At 42.3% G+C, this 19,269-nt stretch overlaps 1 protein-coding gene across 3 annotated transcripts in view; it reads right to left on the minus strand.

Annotated features, from left to right (window-relative positions):
- Positions 1–19,269, minus strand: part of LRP1 (LDL receptor related protein 1) — a 263,658-nt gene that overhangs the window by 63,592 nt on the left and 180,797 nt on the right. For 2 of the 3 annotated variants that reach the window (XM_078598338.1, XM_078598336.1), the window contains exons 33-43: positions 18,686–18,826; positions 17,159–17,284; positions 16,073–16,207; positions 14,479–14,613; positions 12,309–12,438; positions 10,462–10,588; positions 8,704–8,855; positions 6,826–6,950; positions 3,787–3,992; positions 2,405–2,594; positions 2,054–2,243 (exon numbers count right to left, since the gene is read on the minus strand). In XM_078598338.1, coding sequence (XP_078454464.1) covers positions 2,054–2,243; positions 2,405–2,594; positions 3,787–3,992; positions 6,826–6,950; positions 8,704–8,855; positions 10,462–10,588; positions 12,309–12,438; positions 14,479–14,613; positions 16,073–16,207; positions 17,159–17,284; positions 18,686–18,826 — 1,657 coding nt within the window. The remainder of the gene's footprint in view (positions 1–2,053; positions 2,244–2,404; positions 2,595–3,786; positions 3,993–6,825; positions 6,951–8,703; positions 8,856–10,461; positions 10,589–12,308; positions 12,439–14,478; positions 14,614–16,072; positions 16,208–17,158; positions 17,285–18,685; positions 18,827–19,269) is intronic. The other variant, XM_078598337.1, reaches the window with a different exon arrangement.

Consider the following 19,269-nt stretch of genomic DNA (forward strand, 5'->3'; position numbering starts at 1 on the left):
ACCGTTTGTCACTCATTTCGGGTAGGGTACGGGTAGCGTACGGGTACCCGTACCCGGCCGGGTACGGGTACCCGTTTGCGACCCTGGTGCGGCCGGGTACGGGTAAGAAATCAAAACCCGTTTGCGACCTCTGACGAGCACACGCTTGCGATGAAGTGCGCTCGCAAATGAAGGCACCGGAAGCACTGTACTTCCCGTGCACAGCATGCAGAGGCACGTGTGGAAGGCGGTGCACGGAGCGTGTTCTAATATTGGAACACCCGATACACGACGCCACGCCAACGCGCAGAGCACATACGGGCACCACGTGTCACGAAAATTGCACGCGCAGCACGCACACCTGCACGAATTGAAAATGTTGAACGTCGTAGAGGAATCAAAATAAAGTGTCCGCTGTTAATTATCATCAACCGTAATAAATTCTGGTTTCTGCTCATTGCAATACGAACAGTTACGGCTAAAAATAAGCGTGTCAGCAAGTTTAAAGTCCCTGACTGGATTTTACTCGGCCAAACATGCCAATGTTAACCCTCATATGTATGTGTACTCACGTACATCAACAGGAGGAAAGAAATCCACTATATTCCGAGAAAACAGAGAGCAAGACATAAATATAGATTGTCACTCGGATTTCCATATCAAAGGGTAACATCTTCTTGGTTCTTTCGGTTATTTCCCTTCTACATGACTTTACCGAAAGAACCAAGAAGATGAATCCCTGCAGTCACGAAAGCTTTAAATCGAAAGGGTAACATTTTTTCATATGGCAGCAAACATGCTGCCAAGATGATTAAAAGTATAATTTTGACAGATGACCAGGTGGCTCAGAAGTCCCTGAGATGCTGGGTTCAAATCTGGGCAGCAGGCCGTGATTTTAACCAGGTGTAGCGAGATGATGGTCGTCTGAAATTTATATTTGGAATTCATTTTGATAAATTACCATTCTGAAAATGTTAAATATCATGTTTGACTTCTCACGCGATAAGACATTTCTCTCTGCAGCAGGCCAGATAGGAATTAATTCTAGATTTGAAGCGTTCGTGACTGCAATGATTCATATTCTTAGGTTTTTTCGGTAAAGTCACGTAGGTAAAAAATTTAAATTAATAAAAGTAAAATAAAATAAAAATCACGACGTTTCGGAGGCAACACAAGCTTCCGTCTTCAGGTGGAACCGTCACAGCCACGACAGACGGAAGCTTGTGTTGCCTCCGAAACGTCGTGATTTTTATTTTATTTTACTTTTATTAATTTAAATGTTTTACCTACGTGACTTTACCGAAAAAACCTAAGAATACAGATAGGAATTGCTGACCCCTAGTGTAGATAAGACGTCGGTTTAAGATATTCCGTCAGTAGTTCTGTGACACATCCTTTCACAAACCATTCTCAAGCACGGGGTCATGCAACACTTTCCTTGAGCTCCAAATGTGTTTTTGTCACCTCGTGACACCGACACTGATACCACAATCATAACAGCCAGGAAAAATACAAAAACAATACCTCAACAGAAAAAAATATAACATTTCAGATCGGGCAATAATGTGGTGTTCAGTGTAAGAAAGTGCAACCCCCACTCAACACAGGTTCTCAAGTGTTGCTAGCGCTGCTGGACTTGTTGATCTAGTTTGACAATGCTGCTCGACTGTCCACCACAGTGTTTCACTCGGGCATTCTGCTGTACACATCACAAATGAACCACACCACCTTGCTGATCTCGTCAAGGAACATAAACCATCACGTGAACTCCGATCATCCTCTCAGCGGCTTTTGGATCGCCATCGAACAAAGACGAGCAATGCATCGCGCGCTTTCAGATTGTCAGATGCGCTTCTGCAGCTGTCTGGAACGCTCTTCTTTGCGATATTAGGAAGCCACTGGAGCTATGCACTTTAAATTAAATATTGAAAACTAATTTATTTAGAACTGCTTGTGTTTAGTTTTCTACATACAGTACGAAAGAAGTTCAACATACATACCTTTCTTCATGTCTATATATACCGTAGACGTACTCCCCCCCCCTCCCCTACACCCCCCCCCCTCCCATACTCACTTGAGGCATTCGTCCATGACAAAAGCACGTGGGTGATCGTCTGCTGACATGGTAACGACGGTTTCTCGGTCGAAGGCGCCGGGTCTGGCCTGATCGACCGTGTGGCGCGTGATGGTGGACGTGGTGTAGCTCGTCCAGTAGAGAGTGTCCCAGCCCCGGTGGTAAGCCAGCCCCTCCACAGAGCCCACGTCTGAATGCGGGAGGAAAACACACCGGTTAAGGTGCTATATAAATCGCGTCAAAATATGATGTACCTGCGGAATGACTCGTACGCATAGGTGGTGGACCCGTGGCCTCATGGGTGCTGGCACGCAAGGCACTGCAGCAAGCAGTGACTCGTGGCACACTCACTCTCCACGATGACTCTTCGGCCAGTTCCATCATTGAAGAGCTGCTGGATGTTCCCAAAGTGGATGTCGCTGAAAAAGATCCTGCGCCGGCGGTAAGGGACGCCACCCGAGGTGGGGCGTGGTCCCGAGCCGTAGTCAAAGGCCAGCGCGATGACGTTCTTCATGTGCTCCGGGTCTTCAAAGGGCCGCACCTGGCGCCAATCGGAACATCGACGACGTCCGTTTGAAAAATTGACAGCAACAAAAATGTTTTTAAATGTATTCCGGGCACCGAAGGATGAGCGAGTCGTAAGCATAACGAGAACATTCGGTTTGTTCGTGCAATTCTAACGGCGCAGGGCTATCACGGAAGGTACGAAATTTCACAAATAGAGTGTGCAGTTGTTTGACAGTAGGGGGGCGGATGCTGCCCGTGCATAATTCCAATGGAGTAATTTGCAGGTAACTTTTCAAATTTGGCAAATTTTAGACCAAGACACCACAGCCTACAATTTTAGAATTACATAACAGGAGCCTTAAACTTCACTCTGAAGCAGGCATGTATTTTGCGGTTAATACACCTGCAGTATTAGCCAGGGGGGCCTGACCGATTTGAACCTCTGCGACAAGTGCCTACCTTTGGGCTATGTCATGACAAATAAAAAAAAACTGCAGACATAAGATTGCAATGAGGATTATGGTTTGCCATTCTTTTTGCACGTCAGGGAATGCATTTTCTTCAGCTGAAATAGCATTTTTACATTAGTAAGCGAATGGCTGATGAGAGTAATTGCACGCACTACATGTGACCTTTAATCTTCTGAAAAAAGCAAGGTTGTTTAACACCGAGATATATTTTTTATTCAACCATATTTCCAATTATTATGCTAAGAATGTCATGTAAAACAATTATTGGACATATTTTTTTTTATAACAATGAAGTCTTATTTAACTATGAGAACCCACAGAAACCACATTCTATCCTTTGTATAAAATCTGGGAAGTAAATAAATGATACCTGCAAAGCTTAGAAATGATGCCCATATTTGAGCTAAAGCACATAGCTTTCAAAGAGATATACAATTATTGTAAGATGTGTATTATGCTAGATATAAGCAAACATACATCTACATATTACACACACTTGCATAGCTAACAGTTAAGAATCTCAAATGCATTGGCTCCCAGTTAGTGAGGTGGCAGACGATCGTTCACCTTTCAAAAGAGCAATTAAAGATAAAACACCCACACATTACAACTGTGGCGTGGCGGGTGAAAGTCTGCAAAGACTCACGTGAAATCCTCACCGCCGCTCCCACCGTTATCGATTCCATTACAGAAATACCCAAGTTAATGAAAGCGTCAAACAAAAGACCCCGGGGGGGGGGGCTGCCGCACACGCACCGGCGCATTGAGATTGAGCTCGTCGAAGAGATGCACACTCTTGAGGATGGTTCGCTCCGAGTAGAGCAGGTAGCCGTCGTAGTCGCGGCACGAGACACCGTCCTCCGCCAGGAGGCCGTGAGCGCACGCGCACATCCGGCGGCCCTCGCCGCGGTACAGGCACAGCTGCTCGCAGCCGCCGTTCTTCCTGGCGCAAACGTTTGTGCCTGCTCGGGTGGGATGGTGGTGGGATGAAACGGGGTCAACGTTTTCGGTAATACATTGGCCAATTAGAATCCTTATCTTTGTCAACGACGTACTATGGTGACCCGACTCCCACCCCCCAAAAAAAACAAATACGGATCATGTTATGCACACTAGCCAGGCGGGCTCGGATGGTCATTCTAAATATTATTGTCAAGTCAGCGATATGTTTATTGTCTCGTACTGAATGATGGGGATGCTGCTGCAGTGTAATGGTTGGCTCACTGGGATTGCAATCCAGAGGTCGCAGAATTGTTCCCCTGGTGTGGCAGTTGAAGCAATGGGCAAGGTTCTGACATACCCCATGCCTCTGTACACCCAGCAGTATAAATCGGTAGACCACAGTTAGTCCGTTGGCAGGTCGCGTGTGGTAGGGGAAAGTGTGGGCACTCCCACGTCTTCAAAGAACTATGGCCAGTGTGAAAGAGGCCAAATGCCCTATAGAGGGCCTCTCTCGCCCTCCCTATAGTGGATGCTGTTCTGCCAATCATCGGAGTGACCAAGAAATTTCAGAGCTGCACCTTTACCTCTTACTAAAAAGTTTTTATTTTATTTCATATTGCAAAGTTTAAACTTACTGCTGGGGCAGATGGTAAAATTACTCCCGTGGCACTAAAAATAACAAGCATATATGTTTGTACGTAACCGTCTAGTGAATAAAACATTATGCAAAGCAGTAAATGCAACATTATAAAAATAAAAAAAACGTAATTATTGTTGTGCAATCAAAACGAAATGATAATACATCAAGGTGGTTTCGAGAAAAGAAGGCCCAAACAGGCGTAGCACAAGGGCATTGCAATGACAGTCAGACCAAAATATACGAGTTAATTATTGTTTCCGCTGATAACCCTTCATCAAGATTGAAGACAGCAGTATTAGCATGTTCTATTAGGTATGTCCTTTAAGGCATGTTCTATCCTGCAGCCATTCTGTTGGAAGGGTAATGAGAACAGGCTATTTATTGTATTCGTGATTTAGGACTGGTGCATTTTAATTCTTTGTTCAATAGTGGGAGTTCTACTGTGTAAGTCTCAGATGCAGCCTCACTGCCTCGTCACCACCGTGACATATCAAGCCTCTTTCCTTTTAATATTTGTAGTCATCACCATGGATTTTCATAAATGATGCGGCTAAGTGTGCCTCATTCTCTAAAGCAATGAAGAAAATTGCACATGATATGTGGTATGCCCATCAGGCTTGTGAAATAACAATATATGGGTAAAATATTGGATATTCAGTACAAGGACTGGTATATGAATTCAGCATGGCACACATTATTTAAATAAACTCATTAAATCCATTTGAAAGAGGTGATGGGAGCTCTTGCATTACTACATATCCAAATTAACAACTCGTAAAATATGCCAATTTGAGAGATGCTTCAATATATTTGAAGCTGCATAAAATGTAGCAGTGCAAATGCTTGATTTTGTAATTCAAGATTCTTAAAAAATACATATCATCCTATATATTAAAGGGCAGGAAAATCACGCAAACACAATATCAAGATTACTCTGACATTGTCCCATATTCAATTTTTAAATTATACCACCAAAATTATTGCAATTGTTACATTTACTCTTCAAAACTATCATGATGTGGATGAGGATATGAAGAGAGTTTGCAATTGTGGATAAAAAAAAAAAGAGACTCAATTCAGCATTGAGCACAATCACGCAGCCATTCTGCTTAAATGGCCAATACCAAAGGTCATCTTTATAAGTCAAGCAAAAAATCAAGCAGAGTATACAATCTGCCATTACAAAGCTGATATGTGGATTGAAGCTGCCTCATTCTATTTGACATTCTATAATAACCATATACTATGTAACCAGGTGTTTATACATATTTATGTGCATGCAATCATCAATCATATAATGTCATAACTAAGGTAACTTGAGACCTGATTAAAAATGTAATATAAAATAAATGACCATCGCGTAAAATAGGGCTTATTGCATTTCGGGCCACGTTAGTAACAAATAACGGTTGGCCAAGATGTGACGGATCTAATTTGGTAATATGATATGGAATTATGGGCAATAAAGGCATTCAGTGATATCTATACACATACATGTATATGCATAACTCTGCATGGCAATTGAGGAAGTACTGCATTGTACCTGATTAGTAAGTGATAGAGTATTATGCATGATGTTTTTGCGATGTTAATCAGAATGTGATGCAGTGGGTGCGTACGCATTCAGTAATGGATTATGCATATGCATACAGGAGCAATTGTGCTGCAGACCATACCGAAACAAATGTCAAATTAAATCAATCGTATTGTCACCTTTATAAATAATGTATTTCAGTAAGGGGTCAAATAGAGGCATGAACTGATATATAAATAGCACAATGAATGCCACAAAAATGTTTGTGATTTAAAAAAAAAGAAATATTGCTGTTATTTGGTTACCTCGATCACCACTGCACGATACACAGCAAGTACCATGATTGACTCTGTTCACAATTCAGTGCATTTCCACTTGCAGCAAATTTTATCATATTTTCAACTGCCATATTTTTTTCCCATGGAGTTAACACAAAATCCAGTGGAAAGCTTGAGTAAATAAAATGTATTTTACAGTGAAGATTGTTGTTAAGATATTAAGCAAGTGCTAATAGCACTTTGGATACCACCCAGCAGTGTGGTATTGCTACTGGGGGGTTGTGGGATTTAAAAAAAAATCATTCATACGATTCGTGGAGGAATAAAATACAAATAAGAAAATGTTTGGCGCCAAGAAATAATTTTCCACCGCGTAAAACGTGATAAAGGTCAGGCATTACCCTTTTGTCTCTCCTTGTTGAAGACTTTCACATCCTTGAGTTGCACGCCAATACCAGTCCTCAGGGCCACCACATCTGTGGCATTTTCCTTGCTGCCTCTCTTGATGGAGCCATTAGCATGGGTCCTATAAATCAAAAGAGTATACTGGATGATCCTCATACTCTCACCGAGCCAACTTCATTTCAATGCCCATTTTCGTGCCAGTAAAACACCGTAGCCCACACAGCGCAGCCTCTATTAGCATATCAATACAGCAGGTCAGCAATAATACAACATTAAGTGTAGACTGTACACACTTACATCGCATGGGAGATCAAAAATAATAATAAGAAAGCCTACCAAACTGTTTCAGTCACAATGAATCAATTCCATTTGTGTGTGTGTGTATATGTTGCGTGGATTGGCTAAGACACTGGGAAAAACGGCTGCACAAACATACCGCATAATACATTTTAGTAGTGCAGTATATTGTATGTACGTAAAATATCGAAAATACATTTCACGCAATAGCTGTACCCATGGCTCAGGTGGCCTTGACGATGCACAAAGCCACATTTATATTGTGCAAAGACTACTTGTTGTGACAGCCATCAGTCAGTGGCCCATAACATGACTCACTGGGCTCAGCTTAGCCGCCTCGTTTTTTCAGCGTGCTTGAGAAATGCTAAATGGTGCGTGTGTGATATATATGGATTTGGGGAGCGGTAATGCAGTGGTTAGCGAACCTGGCAACCCGAGTTCAATTCCCGCTCACAGCTGATGATCTGAACTCGTCCTGGGCTTCCGCGAGGTCAACTAAACGAGCACCTGGTGCGGTGTGCAAAACATGGCCACTAGGGAGACAAAGGCGGCCAGGCGTGGTGCTGGTCATCCACCCGCTCCCTGTGCCATGCCAGCCTTCATAGGTGCTACTCGCTCATAGCACGAGCCCCAACAGTCTGTCAAGGCTATACGGGGAGCTTTGTCTTGGTATTTGTTAGAAACGGATTAGCTTTAGCCCGGTTGCCTACATATGGTGTTCAACATACATGCATACATACAGGTGACATGAAACCTCTCAGCAGTCATTATTCAGAGGTTGGGCAAACTAGCCACCAAAAGGGATGGGTCTCTGTGCTTGAACACCCGTTCCATGCCTGCAATGCTACGTGTGCTCGCCTCCCCGCAGTGCTGCTTTTCGCCTACGCCCATAGAGAACGTCATGAAGCGATGTCTACCCATCTTCTTGGTTCTTTCGGTAAAGTCACGTAGAAGGGAAGTAATAAAATAATAAAAATAAAACATAATAAAATAATTTTCACGACGTTTCAGCCACAACGCAAGCAGCCGTCCTCAGCTGTCTTCCCGACAGACCTGGTTTTCACCTGAGGACGGCTGCTTGCGTTGTGACCGAAACGTCGTGAAAATTATTTTATTATGTTTTATTTTTATTATTTTTATTACTTCCCTTCTACGTGACTTTACCGAAAGAACCAAGAAGATGAATCCCTGCAGTCACGAAAGCTTTAAATCGAGATGTCTACCCATGTTTACAATGATAACAGCACTATAATGTAATAAACATTATTATTATCATGCTGACATAATGTAGTAAGCTTGATTCGATGTTTTGCAACGTACATAATAGAGTCTAAGCAGCTTAATGCGAGATCCATGCGAATAATATTTATTTTATCAGGTAAAAAATATCATGCAAATGAAAAAAAAATCTGCATGCTGATGGAATTTATAAAAATGGGCTTGACCGATGTATGCATTTGGTAAGACCGGTTTACGCACTGTGTATAATAAATAAACCCAGTAGCAAACAGATATCAACTACGTTGCTGATAAAAAATCTCTGCCCGTCTTTGAAAAAGAGGTCAGGGTTTGTTTACCGATCACTCCAGTAGATGTAGTCTCCGAAGACAGACACGGAGAACATGTCCATGTTGCTGGTGGACAACACGACCTCCCGATTCTCTCCGGTCTCCAGGTCAATGCGCTCGATCTTGTCTGTGCGGGCATCGCACCAGTACAGCTTGTCCTCCTGTCCAGTGGGACGTGAGAGGAATAACACCACAGCCATTTTGGGGGACAGAACATAAGAAATCCATATCTGTAGGCAGTTACAAATTATTACAAAAGAGCCCAACACTGGCAGTATTCAAGCATGCGAGTTTAAATTGGACAAATTGGTGGTCTCCAATGTTAGGGGGCATTTTTTTGAGGTTGACACCGCATCAAGGCTGGCATTGACCGCCACTGTGATGATGCAACCGCAAAGCAGTGAATGGTCGGTCGCTGACAATGTCGGAACTTATTTTGTCGTTCGGGATAGTCTGGTGAAGTCTGCAGGTGCTTAAAGGAGGGAACCTTTTCAACTACAGAAAAATAGATTGTCTGAATTCAAACGTACGTTCAGTGTGCTTCAATAATGAAACCTTTATGAAAGGGACAGAGTGAAAAACCAGAGGAATTATTATATTAGTATGCTTGGTTGCCCAGAAAATCCTCACAGTATCTCAAGACAATTTTTCAGGGTGGTACTGCCAAGTTTTCAAAAGAAGGGGACATGTAGCTGCGTGTTATCCCAATTCAGTAATTCACATGTAATGTTTAATCATTCGCATGTTTGGCCAAGACCACTTATATTGTGTTTTTAACCAAGAAACCTAAAGGAAACACAGGCTGAACAGGGGGAGAACAGACAAACTCCACACACAGAACGACGCCCAAGCCAGCAACCAAACCATGGGCCTTTAGCTGTGATGCACAAGTACTACCAAAACGCCCCCCTGCCGTCCAATTAAAGTCGCCGCGTGCAGCTCAAAATGTAAGGGCACACTGACATTTTTTGGTTTTACTGCTGGATGCGTCCGTGCTGAAATCCCAGTCGCCAATGTCAGCAGAAAGCCCACAGTAAATTGGCAGCTACGTGCCCCCTTCTAGCCTCCACCTCCATGAACATGCCACCAAGTCGGCCACTTGCGTGCATCATGCAGATTTATAAGCAGGGGTATATTTAATTATTTAGAAACGACCATTTCAAGTGAGGATGTATAAATTATACACGCAAAATGGCCATTAGTCTATGCCACCTGACAGGGCGCTTAATCACAGACCTGCTCAAGCATGTATCCACAGGGCAGAGCTGTCCTGACGAATTCACATTCGCAAGGCGCTAACTCTGACGCCAATGTAGCAGTCTGTAGAGCGCAAGCTCCATCCTCTAGAATACTCAGATATTAGCGATTTTAAATGAAAATCAACGGAGGTGAAAACATTGCAAACAAAATCTACAAAATAAAGGTTTCCATGAATAAGCTCCTACTGTAACTGGGTGTTAAAGGGAAATGTAATATTGATCTAAGATTGAAGAACAGCTGTTGCCTGCTGCCTGACTGATGCCATTTACCTTAACTATGACTCAGATCGATGAATAAATAAGCCAGCAAATATACAATTAACAAGCAGACGATGAAGTTGTAACGCTCCACCAATATCACCTGAATTTCTATGCTCTCTTGTTTGGCGGATTCAATGGCGAACGTAGCCACGATATTTAGTTGAGAGATTACTGAAGAATAATAACAATTAAAATCATTACCTTAAAAATAAAATAATAACTCTTTGCCTCACTTGGGGAGACTGACCTCATAATCGACAGAGATGCCATTGGGCCACGCGATGCTGACATTGACCAAGACAGTGCGCTCCGTTCCATCCAAACGGGATCGCTCAATGCGAGGGTTCTGGCCCCACTCAGTCCAGAAGAGGTACCTATCAAACAGCGGATAAACACGTCAGTGCAACGTCGAGCCTTGTACTCCAACTCTCAAATAAATCACGACGTTTCGGGCGCAACACAAGCGTCCGTGACTGCAGGAATCCATACCCTTTGGTTCTTTCGGTAAAGTCACGTAGGTATAAAATAAAAGAAATCACGACGTTTCGGGCGCAAAAACAAGCGTCTGTCATCAGGTGAGAAGGCACCTGATGACGGACGCTTGTGTTGACGCTTGTGTTGCGCCCGAAACGTCGTGATTTATTTTATTTTATACCTATGTGACTTTACCGAAAGAACCAAAGAGTATGGATTCCTGCAGTCACGAAAGCTTCAAATCAAGATTGATCCAGCTCTCAAGATAAAAGTTAATAACAATAAAACAAGATAAGGTCCAGTGGCATACACAGACACATACAGGACAAATTCTAGCGCACTGTTACATGGCACACTTTTAAAATTCTCATCGCAAATTTCTGAAGGTGTGGATAATGAGAAATTCTCATGAATACACAGAGATTAAATATTCCACTGGCAAATGACAGCTTTACAAAGTATAGATTGCTAGAGGGTACTGTGAGTAGTATCTTAATATCGCAGGCTCTATTATTCACACACAAAAAACAACGTAATTAAAAAATTCATAGATCATAGATTTGTCACCAAAGGCAGTTCATATTCTCACACGGAACTAAACAATAAATTCACAGCAATACCAGGCATGTGCATCGTCATAGATGGAAGGTACAGTCGCATGCCATTTACATCTTTGCTCCAATGTATGTATCTATAGTGGTATCTTTAACATGCCTCCAAAACGATTTTAATAGTGACAATACTCATGCATATAAATGAAACAACATCTTATTACGTTTTTTTTTACAAATGAAGCAAAGCTTTTTTGATAAACTGATTAAAAAGATTAGACTTCAAGATGTTGTTTGTACATTATATATTTGCCTTACCAATTTATTTTATATATGTAGCAATCAATTTGGGCTCACTTTATGTTTAAAACAATTGTGCAATGTTTAATGGTAGCTTCATATTGAGAGTAAATATAATTAAGCACTGCCATGGAGAATTATGACAAATACATTTAGTTAAGCATCTATACAATTTGCCCAGAAGTATGGCAGGCACAAACAAATACTGCTGTAAAACAACAATCCAAAAGGCCCAACGGTTAATAGATTAAAATGTATTTCTATTTAGAGTGTGTACATTTCATTTGAAGCAATACACATGCTGTATAATAGAACACTATACATACAAAATATGAGTGAATATAAGTAGGCATTATATTAAAACTAAGGTTTATTTCAACAAAAATGTCGAATATATGCATTTTTATTTTTTATACACAAGTATAAACATGGGACCTAAAATAGCCGCAAGATAGGTTTACTGAGATACTCCTGTGCTATGAAGATGTTTATTTGCCCGATTCAAGCATAATTGGCAATCTAATGTGACTATTCCATGCATGTGACGTGTTCAGTGGTGACATGTATTGTTTTAGATCTGCTGTGAAAAATGTGTTATTGTAGAAAAGAATAATAATAACAACAACATTGGCATTTATATTATTATTTTTGAGTAAATTTGCCCGAAATATTTTTCGGCTACGAAGGTAAGAAATAACAGCCAATGCATTTCGAGAACGCACAGTGCAGTACATCCACTCGCTGTAAAGGTGCCAACGCGTTCCCTCACCCTTTATCTGGGTGCACGGCGATGGCCCGGGGCTTATCCAGCCCCTGCGAGATGACCACGTAGCGGAAGGAGCCGTTTAATCTGGCCACCTCAATCACGTCAAAGCCCTGGTCAATCCAGTAGATGTTTCCTGAGCACACAGATGCATGCAGCAGCAGCAGATGGTTTAACAGAAATATCACATTTGCTTTGCGGATTTGTTTTCAATGTTTATTCAATTACCCTGAGCATGCGAATTCCAATTGGAATGTAAATGCTCTTTTTTCAGTGGTGACCTGGGTCACGTGGGGAACATTGAAATGTATTTTATTTACCTACGAGGAAGAAAATTGCATTTTATTTTTAATTATGTAAGTGAAAATAGCTTTTAGATGAAGGCAATTATTGTTTGTACATATTTTTTTTTACATTTCATTTTGTAATGTATTCTATAACAAATTTCACACGTTGGGGCTATACATTTAAATGGTATCCTACGGGGTGTGCTGAATTAACATTGCAAGATATCACACTATATATTTACTTTCCCTCACAGAATTTATCAGGCAGCTGTAGAAAATGAAAGATCAACAGTGTCAAAAACAAGCTGCGATGCAAAGTACACTGAAAATTAGGCCTCAGAACCTTGTATTTAGCGGGAAAAAGCAGATACACCATGTTTATTATTCTGCTACATACTGTATTCAATGCCTCACATTGATAAAACCAATTATCTTTACCGACTGTGGATTAGATTGCCTGTGACTGAGGTTTATGGACTTTGGAGGATATCTTTTGTCTCAACATTCTAGATTAATTAAATCAATGTTGTGCCCATTCCTTATGGTGACTATTTTGGGCAGGATAATGGCAAGTGTAAAACAACACCAATACCAATCACATACCAATGTTCTGCAGTGTAAGATATTGACAGCTGGATTGTTGACTTAGCAATCCTAATGTTGACTTTTATATATAAATACTACAACCATGTTGGTATCACACAGTATAGAAATTGTGTAATGTACAGACATCATTTATATAATTGTATAATACATGTTTAAACAAAAAGCACCTGCACAATAATGGAAAGATTTTCAAATGCGTCAACATTTACCAATTGTGTTTGTGCACAAAAAGAAAGAATACTTTTTTTTTACAAAAAAACAAGTCACTGAACACACAGGCAATTTGGCGTTGAGTCATGTTCATCAATTAGGATTAGGTATAGTATTTTCGAATCAATTATAATTACTGTGAATCAATTGGATTTAGATTACTCTGATGAAAAAAAAAATCTTTTTTGGAATGAACCTCATCTAAAGTAGGGCTTCCAAATGGGAATTCGGCAGGCTGGATGTATTATCCTGCTCCATTACATTGCCAGACATTGTGATACTTTCACTGGCCACAGACTGAGGAGTCTCATTCAAACAGGATATTCGATGTGACCTACATCAGACAGGATTACATGTCAAAATAGGTAATAATGTCGAACAATGCAGTTCTAACATCACACGTAGATTAAAAATTCATGTGACTGCATGCAAGACAGCCTTTAGCTATAAAATGCTCGGCAATCCTTTCAGAGTTATTTGAATATATTAAACATATAAATACAGATTAACGGTGGCCTTTAGGCATTAGTTGGAAATCACATCAGTTTCATTAAAAAGAGAAGTTTGGATTTCAATGCCCTACTGCTGTGTTTCCAACACTTGACTAGCAGTTGCAAGTTGTGCGTTTATATCCCGGCAGACAGATCAGCTCAACCACATTCATCCATGGGGGGGGGGGGGGGTGGTTAAATCAATGCCACTTTGTCGCCGTGGGAATTCCACAGATGCGATCTGCCGGGCTGCAACAGAAATGTGGAATTTTCACTACTTGCTCAGGACCCCAGATGGAGATCACATCACCTACAAGTGCGGCCTTCCACGCACGGCCTGGCAGTATCGCTGCAATCCATACAGCGTACACTGCCGCCTTGGATTGATTGAAGGACCTTAACATTAAACTATGATATCTGACATCTATACAAACTGTTGCTTCCAGCCCCCTGCCCCCACCCCGGTGCCCCCAATCCTATACAGAAGAAGAAGATCGATGGACTTCTATTGCTCGTTTGCGAAGGAAGAAAGCTATTGCTTTTTCTTTTGCCGATTGATCACTTCCCCCCCATGCCCATTACCGGCAATCCAGTCCACAGCAATTCCTTCCACTCTTCCCAGGCCATTGGTGATGATGTCCTCTCTCCAAGTCTGGTCTCGCTTTGCACGGTGAATGCTGCTTAATCCCATGTCCACCCAGTAGATTGTATCGTTGCCTGGACAAAACATTGACACACACTGCACTGATACATAGGTCCAATTGAAGGAAAGAAACATAACTGTGCATGTAACACGTCTCATACTGGTTGTCCATAACACAAAAAAAACGAAAATTATTTTGAGAATAAACATTTACAATTTGAAACGCATAGTTGATATGATGGTAACATAAAAAGTTAATAAAATAAACATGCTGCCAGTGTATGTGTGTATATATACTTATACATGTGTAGTGACATATAATGGGTCACGATGGCGCCGAACACCAGTTACTGAGAGGGGAACTGGGAGTGTAGTAGCCCTCTCTGCCAGCAGGGGACGCTATGTCATGGAAAAGGGTCCCTAGGGGGCATGGTTCTGGTGGCTGGAGGAGAGGGGGCATCTGACAGGGTAGCAGCCTGGTTGGCTGGCAAAGGCACGTGACAGGACAAGGTAAGGATGTGGGCCAAAGGTGACCGAAGGGACACGTGGTGTATGGCCTAGAATCTTCTGGTAAGTTCCAGAAGGGGGCGTGGCCGAAGGCGGAGCCAGGCCACACTGGGGGGCATAAAAGGGAGGTCTCGGGGTCCCATCGGGGCTGTCTGCTGGAACGGAACCCGCCGTGCTACGTCTTCTCCCCGGTCTCCGGTCTTCGTGCTCGGCATCGTGGGTCAGGCAGTGTGTAGTTACCCCGTGGTGGTTACTGGCTATGTAGTTACCCCATTGTGATCGTAAAATTAACGTGTTGCCTCCTGAATTAGTGTGTCTCTCAAGTGAACCCGCTACATATGTATGGATTGAGCTCAAACTTCCATCTAATTATAATTCTCGAATATTGGATTATATATTTAGGTCACCCTGTGTACGATATCGGACTGCTGTGTATATATATATCAAACAACGATCAATCAACGTATTTGCTACATAACAGAAACATTGGAGAGAAAATAAATCCCATGATATAAAATGTGCAGCCACGTTCAATTCTCATATTTTTTTCACACCTGCGATTAGCCCCGCACCTCCGATTAGCACAGATGGCTACGTGCGGTGCAAAAGAAGTTCAACATACACATATATATGTGCATGCAAATAATTTTTAAAATACTTGTTTTTTTTACTCTTCATATTTGCATGTGTATGTGTGAGCAGTGGTGCAGTGATCAATACACTGCACCCGGTGGCCTGAGTTCGATTCCTGAACATGGCTAACATCATTGACGATTATCTAAACCGGTCCCCTATGCCAGCTCGGCCTCGTACAAGTATATGGTGAGTTGTGTAAACATCAGCACTAAGACAATTGTGACCAAGGCATAGTTCTCGCCATATCATTTACTCGTGTACCATGCTAGCCTTAATAGTTGCTCACTAAGTGCACTTGTTCCAACAATCTATATTCTATAGGGTGGGTTTGTCTTTGTATGCGTGCGCGAGCGTACGAGTACATTGGCGTGTTGAGTCGAACATGCTGACCTGCATGAAAATCAATGCCAACGGCGAGCGAGGTGCCGGATATTGGCACCAAGGCATCGGTCTTATCGGCTGGGTCCAGGGGGATGCCACGGATGCCTTCGTGAACGGAGTACAGCAGGAAGGCTCCGATACCTGCTTTGCATGGACACAAGCACACTTCAAACCACCTGACCCTAACATGGGAAGCCAGAGAGATAACCAGATCATAGAAAACAGCGGGAGCAGATAAATCAAAAGGGAAGACCCGGGCTCACAGTTGAAAAATCATTCCCGTCATCTCTCCTTGGTCAGTAAAATTAAGCGTGCCTGATAAGCCGCACCGCATTCTGAAACAGTGAACGCAAGTCATCTTTGCTGAGCGTAAAGGCACCATCACAGGAACATGGATTCTTCTACAACCTTGTGCCCCCAGCGATAAAGCAGTGGCACGAACACAAGAAGCCGAGTTCGCTTCTCAGCCACGGTTAACACGAGTGTTGAGTGATAGTGACCGTCTCCTGGGTAACAACTGCTTCACCAATCCCATGGCTGACACGGCTTGGAGAGACCTTCATCCAGCAGCGGATTGGCAAAGGGTTGCACGTTATTCTTTTGACTTCATTTTAGTGTTCAAATTCAAATTTGAATCCTCAAATGAAAAAAATTATAAAAATGTATGAATAATTTCTCATTTGTACTGCACACAGTTTGTGTTCACTCTCAAGAGGGGGAGAATGATTTAGAGGTACGGGAAACCACAGACAAGTGGGAAGGCAGCCAGAACCCGTGCCACCAATTGCCCAAGCTCTGTGGGTCCTACATTGAGATTTTGGCCAAATCTACTCATGAGCTTGTATACACGGGGGGAGAACGCCAGAATAACCTAGCTAAAAACCTATACACGTGTGAGGAAGGGTAGCACTCAGTTCCTGTAGAGATGAAAATAAATCAAATTGCTGTCCTGAAATGCCTTGGGGCAAGGCAGGAGATAGCGACCTCAACCCCCACGGGTAAGGAGGGAGAGCCGTGAAAAGAATTGGGTGCGACGCCACCACAACCCTCGCTGGATCACAGCGCCGCACAATTGGTGATGCAATGCAGCCTAACCTTCGCAGTTGCGCTGGTCAGCCTGCAGGTTGTAGCCGGCCGTGCAGCGGCAGGTGCGCACCGTCTCCGAGCTGGGGAGGCACAGCTGGGCGCAGTTTCCGTTGTTCACGCTGCACGGGTTCGTGCCTGGGGGCAAAGGTGGTCACAACATGCCCACGTGTTTTGACTTCCTCCAGGAGGGGAGCAAGGCGGCCCATGTGAAACTAAAGCATAACGTGCGCATTTGGTGATTGTCAGCGATTCGGTACATTTAGTATTTGCGCCGTTCAAAAAACGCAAGGCCATTTTGAAGGAGCTGTGTTTTCCTGCCAATAGAGGGACGATGCTGCTATGTGCTTAAATGTTTTTTTGAACTACGATGTCAGTACACATTGCCTACTCTTAAAAAAAATGTGATGGGCTCTTTAATGTCCACAGTAAAGGAGGTAGCGCGTCTTATTATTGATTAATATACCGACAGCATTAACCAGAGTGTCCGCTGGTCTGGAACCACGATCCTCAAGACGCACCACGTGGCAATCGCGCTGCCGTTTGGCCATGTCACCACCTGCTCCACTGGGATGTTAGGTTACTTCTTTTCCTTTCCTCGATGACATTGAATATATATTAATTCTAGATTTGAAGCTTTCGTGACTGCAAGTATTCATATTCTTAGGTTTTTTCCGGTAAAGTCACGTAAGTAAAAAATCAAAATTAATAAAAGTTAAATAAAAATAAAATTAAAATCACGACGTTTCGGAAGCACAATAGCTGTAATAAAGCAAGCGTGCTGTTACGGTGTAATCAAGCAAGCGAGCTGTGACGGTTCCACCTGAAGACGGAAGCTTGTGTTGCCTTCGAAACGTCGTGATTTTTATTTTATTTTTATTTTACTTTTATTAATTTTGATTTTTTACCTACGTGACTTTATCGGAATAAACCTAAGAATATGAATATATATTAACCCAATCTCAGTTAGGCTGTAGAAACAAAGGGTTATTTGTCTTAAGAACTGTGATCTGGAACTTAATTCAAGGACGCTTAAAGAGACGAAGTCGTCGGACTTGTATAGACAAAATTCGCCTTTTTATGTAAACAATGTTCGCTTAAATAATGTTTAAATAATTAATTAAGTGTATCTTTCAGAACAAACAAATATAGAGTACAATATGGATTGTCATCTACCATTTCGTTTTAGCAAACAGCTAGGTAGCGCAAATTGGCAGGAATAAAAGCATTTTTTTTTATCACATATTTAGTTTCATATCCACAATATTGTTAGGATATTTCGCAACTACAATTTAAAAAGGGAAACACATTAATTATTGTAAAACACACATTGCATAATTATCAATCTTCAAATAAAATAAACGAGCATTTGCATCATCAGTAATGCACAAAAACAAGATGTGGGGTGCCATGATGGTCGAAAATAAAACTTAACAACTTGATACTTTAAAACCACAAAGATAACTCAACATTTGTCATCCCACTGCGGACACGTGTACCTCTGCCTAATTGCGGTACAGCCCCCCCTGCCCCCCCCACCTTTCTGCAGGTCCCGGTCGTACACGCGCAAGTGCATCACGTTGGCTGTGGAATTGCGCAGGACGACTGCGTTGGAGCCATCGCGCTTGCTGCAGGTCCCAAGCTGCTCCGAGGCCTGGTCCGCCCACCAGAGCTTCTCTCCTACATGGGGCACAGGCGTCACACATTGGTCCACTTTACACGATGATTATTATTCTTCTAGTCCAGGGGTTGGTCAACCGGTAACAGACCAAGGGCCAAAAGTACCCATGAGTTCTACAAAGAACCAAGTTTATATATCTATATATGAGTATATATAGACAGTTTTCGGCACAGCACGGGAGACATTCATTATTCTTTGTAACTGTGATAGTACGTTCTACGTTATGCCCCTTCGATAGAGCCGCATGTGGTAGATTAAAAGGCCGCAATGCTGCCCAGGAGACACCAGTTGGCCACTGCAGTTTTAGTCAAAGTGTTAATCTACTCAAGTTTTTTTTTGAGCCAAGACTTTAGACATTTTCTCAGTATAATTGATGAAAGTAGTTGAAAATATAGTCCACTCTTTAGTTATTAAATGTCGGTTGTGAAGGGTGTGCAATTTT

The sequence above is a fragment of the Lampetra planeri genome, chromosome 10 (genome assembly GCF_965212315.1).
Source record: "Lampetra planeri chromosome 10, kcLamPlan1.2.h2, whole genome shotgun sequence".
NCBI classification, from domain to species: domain Eukaryota; kingdom Metazoa; phylum Chordata; class Hyperoartia; order Petromyzontiformes; family Petromyzontidae; genus Lampetra; species Lampetra planeri.